Source organism: Takifugu rubripes, chromosome 20 (assembly GCF_901000725.2).
Source record: "Takifugu rubripes chromosome 20, fTakRub1.2, whole genome shotgun sequence".
Classification (NCBI taxonomy): Eukaryota; Metazoa; Chordata; class Actinopteri; order Tetraodontiformes; family Tetraodontidae; genus Takifugu; species Takifugu rubripes.
The window spans coordinates 17,443,779-17,453,778 of record NC_042304.1 but is presented as its reverse complement, the minus strand read 5'-3'; the positions used below and the strand labels follow the sequence as shown (position 1 = coordinate 17,453,778).

General features: G+C 53.0%; 2 protein-coding genes and 1 long non-coding RNA gene across 6 annotated transcripts in view; 2 read left to right on the top strand and 1 right to left on the bottom strand.

Annotated features, from left to right (window-relative positions):
• LOC105418313 (tensin-3-like) overlaps nucleotides 1-3,919 on the bottom strand; it is a 6,807-nt gene extending 2,888 nt beyond the window's left edge. Inside the window, exons 1-6 of one of the 4 annotated variants that reach the window (XM_029828126.1) lie at nucleotides 3,598-3,919; nucleotides 2,802-2,873; nucleotides 1,008-1,165; nucleotides 651-701; nucleotides 274-396; nucleotides 99-163 (exon numbers count right to left, since the gene is read on the bottom strand). In XM_029828126.1, coding sequence (XP_029683986.1) covers nucleotides 99-163; nucleotides 274-396; nucleotides 651-701; nucleotides 1,008-1,157 — 389 coding nt within the window. In that variant the 5' untranslated portion in view covers nucleotides 1,158-1,165; nucleotides 2,802-2,873; nucleotides 3,598-3,919. Of the gene's footprint in view, nucleotides 1-98; nucleotides 164-273; nucleotides 397-650; nucleotides 702-1,007; nucleotides 1,166-2,801; nucleotides 3,122-3,597 lie in introns of those variants that run through there. The other 3 variants (XM_029828128.1, XM_029828129.1, XM_029828125.1) reach the window with 3 other exon arrangements.
• LOC115247206 (uncharacterized) lies at nucleotides 2,880-3,451 on the top strand. The gene is made up of 2 exons (XR_003886268.1): nucleotides 2,880-3,011; nucleotides 3,086-3,451. It is a non-coding gene; the product is annotated as an uncharacterized lncRNA (long non-coding RNA).
• A 163-nt stretch (nucleotides 3,920-4,082) lies between the features above and the next one.
• Nucleotides 4,083-10,000, top strand: part of LOC101064810 (PH domain leucine-rich repeat-containing protein phosphatase 1-like) — a 12,587-nt gene continuing 6,669 nt past the window's right edge. Inside the window, exons 1-5 of the mRNA XM_011617539.2 lie at nucleotides 4,083-5,966; nucleotides 8,308-8,504; nucleotides 9,257-9,382; nucleotides 9,465-9,613; nucleotides 9,999-10,000. The exon at nucleotides 9,999-10,000 is cut by the window's right edge and continues 145 nt beyond it. Coding sequence (XP_011615841.2) covers nucleotides 4,424-5,966; nucleotides 8,308-8,504; nucleotides 9,257-9,382; nucleotides 9,465-9,613; nucleotides 9,999-10,000 — 2,017 coding nt within the window. The 5' untranslated portion in view covers nucleotides 4,083-4,423. The remainder of the gene's footprint in view (nucleotides 5,967-8,307; nucleotides 8,505-9,256; nucleotides 9,383-9,464; nucleotides 9,614-9,998) is intronic.

The window sequence follows — 10,000 nt, the reverse complement described above, 5'->3', positions numbered from 1 at the left end:
GCTGCCCCCCGTCCCGCTGGCTCTGGGCCCGCTGGCTCTGGGCCCGCTGGCTCTGGGCCTGCTGGAGTGCTTCACCCTCATGTTGCTGCAGCAGTTACCTGTTCAACATGCTGCTGAAGTCGATGTAAGAGGCCACCAGAACTGCCAGCTGACCTTTGCCCCCCTGTGGAGAACCATCACAGGATCAGTGTCAACAAACCCCTCTGTGTGTGTGTGTGTGTGTGTGCGTGTGTGTGTGTGTGTGTGTGTGCGTGTGCGCGCGTGTGTGTGTACCCTGCAGTGTAACACCACCACTCGTCTAGGATGTGTCTGGAGCCACTTCTCCATAGATGAGCACACGCTGAAGATCTGGTCCAGATTTGGAGCCAAATGGTCCAACCAGCCGGTGTCCAGCACCTGGAGGAGGGGGGAGACCTGGCGTAAGTGTCCTTTACGCTCCACCGTGGTTCTCCACCGGGGATCTCCACCGGGGTTCTCCACCGTGGTTCTCCACCGGGGTTCTCCACCGTGGTTCTCCACCGTGGTTCTCCACCGGGGATCTCCACCGTGGTTCTCCACCGTGGTTCTCCACCGGGGTTCTCCACCAGGGTTCTCCACCAGGGTTCTCCACCGGGGTTCTCCACCGTGCTGCTGCAGGTTTCAGCTCCTACCTTGTGCTTTAGCCTGTTGAGGGCCTCGTTCTTCTGTGACACGTTGATGAGCTGATGAGAATTTAATCATTCATGTAAACAACCATTTTCAGGAGAGTAATTAAAGTATTGAACAAATCTTATTAAAATGATGGAACCTGTGAATGACTCCCAGGGGACTACTGTCATGCTGCCTACCTTTCGACTACATTAGATTGAAAGAGAAAGAATGAAGTGACCTTTGACCCCTCATTCCTCCTCTCTTTTTTTGGAAAATGTCTTTTGGTTGTCAAAAATCACGTTTCACTTCAATCAAGTGGACCTTTGATCTGAGCTGTGATGCTTGTGAGATGCAGTGATTTTGCTGCGGTACGTCACCATGCAATTGTGTTGGTGTTTGGACTGCAGCATGACCAGGATCTCCTGCAGGTTCTGCTGGTACAGCGGCTCCGGGCACTCGGCGGGACACAGCACGGTGATGATGCGTTCAGTGATGTAGGTCAGATCGGTTCTCTGCGGTTCCTCCATGTGAGCGGCTGCAGGAGGTGGAGGAAGAGAGAACCCTGCAGGTCAGCAGATGTTCCACAACAAAAGGACTCTGACTCTGAAACCAGGGTGGGGTCACAAGGAGCGAGAAAGAGGAACTGAACCAAAACCCACGGGTTACGAGGCGTCACGGGATCCTGAGACCTCGTGAGGATGAGCCGCCCTAAACCTGAACAGTGAATAGTTGGGGTTAGGCCCTAACCCCAACTGTTCGGGTTAGGGCCTAACCAGAACAGTGAATAGTTGGGGTAGGCCCTAACCTGAACAGTGAATAGTTGGGGTTAGGCCCTAACCAGAACAGTTGGGGTTAGACCCTAACCCCAACTGTTCACTGTTCTGGTTAGGGCCTAACCCTACTGTTCTGGTTAGGGCCTAACCCTAACCCTAACCCTAACGGTGCTTCTCTCTCTGAGGATATTTTCAGTTCAAGATCGAAAATGAAAAACAAGACCAGCACCTTCTGACCTTGATCCCCGGGCTGGAACCCACAGAGGTCACCTCAGAGTAAGAAGGTCTTGGCTTCAAGTTGTCCCCCAAAACTAATCTAATCTAATTAAGCTCAGTCAGCTGGGCGGAGCCTCATCTCAAATTGTTTCCAGACAAAAAGTTTCTGCATTTTTAGAAAAAGATCAACTTCTTTAGACTTTAAAAAGAGAAGAGAAAAAAGTTTTTTCTCTCCTGAGAGTTGAGAAAACGATGCAACTTTTACATGTTGAGCTGTGTTGCTGATTGACTCCATTTACTAACCCGAGTTACTTGAGTTAAACACAGAAGCTTAACTGTGAGCAGACTCAGGTAGGAACACATCTAGATAATATATATCTATAGTCTTCCATATATATGGATGTTCAGTCAGTGTTGGGTGTTCCTGAGCACTGGGTTTCCATGGCAACCCATGACGATTGGTCTACATCTGAATTCACCACTTTCAGCTTTGTCACGCTTCTGCTTTTTTTTTTATTTACATTTTCCAGGAATCAGAGCGACAACTCAACTGGCCATTTGTCACACAGTTTGTACTGAAGGTATCTCTCACACACACACACGTGTGTAGACACACACACACGCACACACACACAAACACACGCACACACACACAAACACACACACACAGTGCATGTGTAGGAACACTGCAGTTGCCACCCATTCTAATCTCCGCACAGCAGCCAAGTAAAGACGAGCCACCTCAGGGTTCAGAGTGAACACTAAACTGGTCACACTGGGACTGGGTTAGTGAACACTAAACTGGTCACACTGGGACTGGGTTAGTGAACACTAAACTGGTCCCTGGGACTGGGTTAGTGAACACTAAACTGGTCACACTGGGACTGGGTTAGTGAACACTAAACTGGTCACACTGGGACTGGTGTTAGTGAACACTAAACTGGTCACACTGGGACCGGGTTAGTGAACACTTAACTGGTCCCTGGGACTGGGTTAGTGAACACTAAACTGGTCACACTGGGACTGGGTTAGTGAACACTAAACTGGTCACTGGGACTGGGTTAGTGAACACTAAACTGGTCACACTGGGACTGGGTTAGTGAACACTAAACTGGTCCCTGGGACTGGGTTAGTGAACACTAAACTGGTCACTGGGACTGGGTTAGTGGGAGGCCGACCTACCTTTCGCTGGTGCCGCACACAAACACCTTCGCAGCAGCACTCCGAAGCTTGAGAGTGAAAGTCTACGTGTGTCTGGTGGAAAACAAGGTGGAGACTCAACTTTGGGAGGGAGCAAGAAGGCGAGCAGCAGCGAGAGGGAGCAGGATCCACTGCCACCGTGCACTTTGCCCTCTGTTGGACCGTAAATGTGCAGCACTCAACTGAACCGAGGTTAGATTAGTCACTAGATTAGTCTGATCTCTGGGTCTGTGAACACAGGGCTGTTATTGGATTTTTCATTTCAGAGACAGAAGATCAGAGAACACTCCAAACCTTTGGAATTTTATCACTAAGCTGCTGTAATAACCTGCAGAATATATAGAGCACTTTTCACCTGGAATTTACATTTTAACTCACTGCAAAAAAAAAAAAGATAGCCTATTAAAGCCAATTAACCTGTTCATAGAAATGGTTGCCACAACGATCTTATCCTATAATTGCCACTGTTCTCTGAATCAGTTTACAATATTGTATTTTTCAAGTAAATTGAGAAAATGTGACATAGATTATTTATATAGATGTATAGAAATACATTTAAGTCACATACAATGTGTGAATAATGTGTTATGTTTCATTCATCATATGGTAAACTGACAACCCTTATTTAAAAAGTCTGAATTAATTTCATGAGTATACATTAGGTTCAGGCTTTACCAGTAATTTACTTCACAAGATGGAGCCACAACTCCCTGATTATCTATCCAATTCAATTATCTTTATCTATATGTTGTTACTGGTTTGGTCTCTTTCTACTCACATTCTGACCAAGGTTCATGTGGGGGGACCTGCAACAGGTGGCCAGCCAGGTGAAGGGGAGGGGACCCTCACCCTAAATAAAACATAAAGGGCCTCGTACCAAAAAGATCTTTCGGTGGATAAATATGTTAATATTTTAAACTGTTCAAGTTCGCCATTGCGAAATCTTGGTTTGTATTGTAAGTTTGTAATTGTGGCACAGTAACTTGTGCTGCATTCAGGCTTTCCTTAAAGTTGGAGTTTGTGCTTCTAAAGGGACTAAAGGGTTGACGGACCCTAACCCTTGACGGAATGTCCGTGTAGATTCTCACAACTTCCTTGACGGAAGTTACAGCGAGGTTACGGCGTCCTGCAGCCTGAACCAAACTCCAAAAGAAACCTTTCTCCGGTTCCGTGTCCGGGAATAAATATTTTGAAGCAAATATCTTTCCAAATTCCGAGCTTGAGCGCGAGCCCCTAAGGTGTCATATTTCATATCCAATGAGACCCCGCCCCCACCACCGCCGTGCCGTTGGCCGTCCTCTCGCCGCTCGCCAGCGGTCGCGCCTGCTACAAGCTTCCATGACGACCAGCTAGAAAAAAAGCATTTGGTCGCGTCCACGATCAGCCTGTTAGCACCTCCGGACGAGCTAACGGGTCGCTCGTGAAATGGGATGATGTAGCGCAATAACTGTTCGGACGAACTACGCAGTACCTTAGCATGCTAAGCTAACGCGGAGCCGCGCTCTAAAGGAGGCTGCAGCCGCGAGCTAACAGCCTAGCTTCGGCTAGCGTTCACCTGCGGGCGTTCTCGCTAACAACGGACGACGCTGTTATTAACGAACGGAATGGAAAGTGCGAAGGAAAATGAGCCCGTAGCGCTCTCAACTTTATCGGCACCTCCGCAGGGGGCACCTGGTTCAAGCGGTGATATTAATGCGGTGAAGCCGAGTGTCCTGACGCCGCTCTCCGCTGGAAAGAGAGCCTCCATCGGGGAGGATGACGGTGGAAGCGCAGAGGCGAAGCTCTTCGGGAAGGGACTCGCAGCCACCTCCCTTCTTCAGATAGCGATCAGAAACGGAATCTATCAGAACCAAGTCGGCAACGCGGCCAAAAATGGCACCGTGCCCGCGGGTAAGACAGCGAGCCTCTACGGTGGGAGCCCGGGCGGCAGCAGCGCCTCTGTCAACCCTCTGCTGGGCAGGAGGCGCCACAGGCACCGGAGGAACCTGTCGCTCGGAGCTCCGCCGACCGGCAGCTCCGCCGGACTCTCCCCCGCAGAGGCAGCCGGCCCCGCTCCCTCAGCCTCGCCGCTCAGCACCCTCAGTCTGGACAGGAGGACTTTTCTTCGGCAGAAGCAGTCCAAGCAGCTGCAGGCCTCGGACAGGACATGGGTCAGATCAGACCTCCGGCGGGGCTGTATTCACGTCCACGACTGGCTCACGCCCTCCTACCCACGGCCGGTGCTCTGCAGCGTGGACACCACCGCCAAAGAGGTGGCCGGGAGGCTGGAAGCCAGCAAAGCTGGAGCTGCACTGAGGATGGAGGGTAGAACCTCTGCTTGGCTGGGCTCCACTGGCGATGCTTCAGATCAGAAGGACGGACAGGACGATGACAGCGGCAGTCTGAGTGACGGTGTCGGGAGAGCCCGAGCGGAGGAGGCCGAGGGCCCCCCCCACGCCAAACTCCTTCCCAATCTGCTGGGTGATAAAACTGCCAGCAATTCCTCATCTGAGCTGTGTCTGAACGACATCGGAGTGGATTTGAGCGTAGCAGACTGGGTCTGCTCGGGTTCGGACATGGAGAGCAGCACCTGCGAGGACTTCAGCCCCGGGGCGTCCAGAAGCACAGAGCTCCAGGACTCCACGAGCGACGGCCTGGGGCTGGCCACGGACTCCTCTGCACCCAGCCTCAACTGTGACAGTGCCACAGAGGGACCCGACCCATTCGAGAGCTCCTCAGATGATCTGGACCTAAGCTCTTCTCCAACACTCTCAGCCCGTCAGTGTCCAGCAGACCCCAGCCAAGAGGTAGACATGCTGACCGATGTGGAACCTGGGCCCCGTGATACCTTGTCCACCGGTAAAATGGACACACCGTCCTCTAAATGCCGCAGTAGCTCCCAGACCCGGCCCGTAACCAACCCAGGATCTGTCCCACCCGACCCGGAGACAGGGGGCAGCCGAGGTCGGACTGAGCCCATCAGCACGTGTCCCACCCCGGCTCTCTTCATCCAGTTGCACGGTGGGACTGTTCGGAGACTTGGAGATGACGAGAGGCCCCTGCAGATCCTGAACCAGTACCTCACTAACCTGGGGTACCAGGACCCCCCCAGGGTCCAGGCGGAAGGGATGAACCCTGAGATCGGCTGCCTGATTCGCTTCTACTTCGGTGAGAACGTCTAGATTTGACCTCAGACAGTTACCTGTGAGGCTGACCGGGGGGGGGGGACGACCCGGGGGGGGACGACCTGGCGGGAACGACCTGGGGGGGGACCTGGCGGGAACAACCCTGGGGGGGGACGACCTGGGGAGGACAACCCGGGGGGGGGACCTGGCGGGAACGGGGGACGACCTGAGGGGGGGACCCGGGGGGGGGACCTGGCGGGAACAACCCTGGGGGGGGGACGACCCGGGGGGGGGACCTGGGGGGGGACTTGGCGGGAACAACCCGGGGGGGGGACCCGGGGCTCCGATCTGCCTAGGAGCGCTCTCATTGTGCGTGCTTGTTGGGATTGTTGACAGTCGCTGTTATTGTCCCCATTGGACCCCCCAGCGCCTGTGGGGGGGGGGCACAACATTATGAGGCCTGTTTGTCTTCTGCCTGTTGTTGTTGTTGTTGGTGGACAATGATCCTGTTTTAGCTGACGGGCAGCCAGAGGATGGAAACAGCCACCAACATCTGGGATGAGCACAGCTGGAGAGGCTTCTAAGCCTGTTGGACAGGGCCAGGGTTAGTTAGTGCACGTGCACGTTTACTGACTCCAGCTGTTCTGTCAGTGCACGTGCACGTGGAGGTTTCCACACCTAAAGCGAGCTCCACCGTGCTGGGTGTGTAACAATAGAAGTCATTGTCCAGAGTGACATCAGTGCACCAACGTGCACGAGTGCTGCTCCCTCTGAGTTACCATGGAGAAATACACTGCATCTGAACACACACTGACACACACACTCACACTGACACACACAGACACTGACACACACAGACACTGACACACAGACACTGACACACACAGACACTGACACACAGACACTGACACACACACACACACTCACACAGACACTGACACACACAGACACTGACACACAGACACTGACACACACAGACACTGACACACAGACACTGACACACACAGACACTGACACACAGACACTGACACACTGACACACACAGACACTGACACACACACAGACACTGACACACACACACACACACAATGTGCAGACAGCAGGAGAAAAGCCAGAGTGGTGGACCTCAGATTTCACCTGCTCAGTCTTTCAGGACTGCAGCACCCAGAGGTCACTGCTCCACCTCTCCAAGGTTAAGGACTCATCTGAACACCCCCCCCCCCCACCTGAAACCATCAGACACTTCTTCAGGCACTAAGAAAGTTTGGGCGGTGAGAGGAAACCATTGCTGCGTGAGGAGAGGCAGGATGTTCTCTATCGACAGTAACGGAGGGAAGGTGTGAACCGCCTGTGTCTGAAGTCCTCAGCCCAGGACAGGGTGGATCTCTATGCTACACATTCCACATCATTGTTGAGTCTCCAGAGTGGGCTTGAGCTTCAGCATCTCGTCAGGACCGTGGTGCCTCCACATTGAGAAGACTGGAAAGATAATGTCCTGAGGGGTTGATGCTGAGGTTCTGACAGTTTTATTCAGGCTTGGTTGGGTCCATAAAAGCATCCAACCCTACAAAGTCTGAGTGACTGCAGCATGCGGATGTTGCAGGGTCTGGGTGACAGTCAGCAATCGGTGACAGTCGTTGCTGGGTGACAGTCGTTGCTAGGTGACAGTCGTCGCTGGGTGACAGTCGGCACGGGGTGACAGTCAGCACGGGGTGACAGTCAGCAATGGGTGACAGTCGGCACGGGGTGACAGTCGGCACGGGGTGACAGTCGGCACGGGGTGACAGTCGGCAATGGGTGACAGTCGGCAATGGGTGACAGTCGGCACGGGGTGACAGTCGGCAATGGGTGACAGTCGGCACGGGGTGACAGTCGGCACGGGGTGACAGTCGGCACAGGGTGCCGGTTCGCTCTCTACACGCCCGACCTGGCAGCAGTCAGGCTGCTGGAGCTGGAGGGGCTGATGGCACCGTCACACCTGAGTGGCTGCTCGCTCCAGGTGTTACAGTCACCTGACGACACGGATACTGAAGACTGAAGATTGGTCAAGAAAACATTCACTAACTGTGTGTGTGTGTGTGTGTGTGTGTGTTTGTGTGTGTGTGTGTGTGTGTGTTTGTGTGTGTGTGTGTGTGTGTGTGTGTGTGTGTGTGTGTGTCTGCCTGCCTGCCTGTCTCCCTGCCTGTCTGTCTCCCTGTCTGTCTCCCTGCCTGTCTGTCTCCCTGTCTGTCTCCCTGCCTGTCTGCCTGTGTCTCCCTGCCTGTCTGTCTCCCTGTCTGTCTGTCTGCCTGCCTGCCTGTCTGTCTCCCTGCCTGTCTCCCTGCCTCCCTGCCTGTCTCCCTGCCCGCCTGTCTCCCTGCCTGTCTGCCTGTCTCTCCATCCAGGAAAGCCTCGGACGGTGGGCGGCTCTGAGCGTGTGCAGCTTTCGGGGGTGTTTAACGTCCGGAAGGGGAAGCTGGCGCTGCCAGTGAGCCGCTGGTCGAGGCGTCAGGTAACCCTGAGTGGAACCTGCCTCATTGTTTCTTCTGTCAAACACGCGACCACCGGAAAGATGCACATCCTCCCACTCATCGGAGGAAAGGTACTTTTCCCAGCTTTCTCTGCTCCAGTCCCTCCTGGAACTGTCCCACCGCAGATCCCCCCGTGTCCTGATGCCCCCCCATGGTCATTGATGATCACGTGATCATTGATGATCATGTGATCGAGCTCATTGCTGCTAACCTGTCTGGAAACATTCCTCCACACAAACTGGTCCCATGAACAGACGCAGCAGGAAACTGCTTTAGTCAGAGCTGGTGAAATATCTGTGAAGGGTTTCTAGTAGTGAACCAGACGCCCAGTTTCACTCTGACTTTGCTCTCAGATCTTTTTAACTTGTCGTGCAGCAGCGTAACTGCTGGATTCTGTGGATTCTTGTGGCTGGAGAGGAAAGAAAGATGTTTTTAGCAGATTAATGGAAAAGATGCAGAATAACACGGACCTGGAACAGAGCCTGGACCAGGACGTGAGAAGCTTCTCGGTGTCGTTTGTCTGCCTGCACGCAGCCACTCAGAATGCTAACACCTCCAGAACCTGGTTCTGGTTCTGGAACATCCACAACACAGCTTTAAACATGTATTTTCTTCTTCTGCTGCTTCGTTGTTCCTCACATTGAATGCTCCTCAGAACTTCTCGAGTGTCATTTGAGAAGAGCTGTGGAACACGTTTTCATGATGAATGGACCTCTGTATGTGTCTTTGGTTCCCCAGCAGAGACCAGGACGGCAGCACTAAGACCTGGAAATGCTGCTGCAGCAGATTGAGGGAGAATCCTGACTTGAGTTTTGTGCTGCAGGTGGAGGAGGTGAGGAGGCACAGCCACTGTCTGGCCTTCAGCTCCGCCAGCTCTCAAAGCCAAACCTACTACGTCAGCTACGACTCGTACACGGAGCATCTCCGCTGGCACCGGACGGCCTCAAAGGTACCCTGCGGGTGGTTCTGCCTCCTCGGGAACTATGTGGGCTCCTGTGCAGCCTTCTGCCCCTGACCTGTGTCTCTGTCAGATCGCGTCCCAGAGGGTGAACTCCGTCGACCTGTCCTACTGCAGCTTGGAGGAGTTGCCCCCTCAGCTCTTTTACAGCCAGGATCTTACACACCTCAATCTGAAACACAACTTCCTGTCCCTGCACAAAGGTGTTCCAGCCCTCAGCAGGTACCAGCCTTCGCTCCGTCTGTGGGACTGACTGACGTGGAAGCTTCCTCGTCACACCGTCACCTGGGACAAATACTGAGCCAAGAATGTTTCTTTAGGTTTCATCTCAGGAGATGGGACAACACCATTCTGCACGTTTGGTCTGCTAGTTAATGCTGGATAATTTAACCAATGTGTTATTTTGTCAAAACTCTTCATGCGGGACTTTTTAAAATTAATTTTGTTGCTGCAAATCTTACATTTCTAAATAGCTAGATTTGTTCTATAGGAAGGAGTGAAGCTCATATTTCAGTTTCTGCTCCAGTGACGTTGGCTGTGTTATTCCAGTCATCTGATTATCAGACACTTACACATTTGTCCTTTTCTCCTTTGTCTTCATCTCAAGGT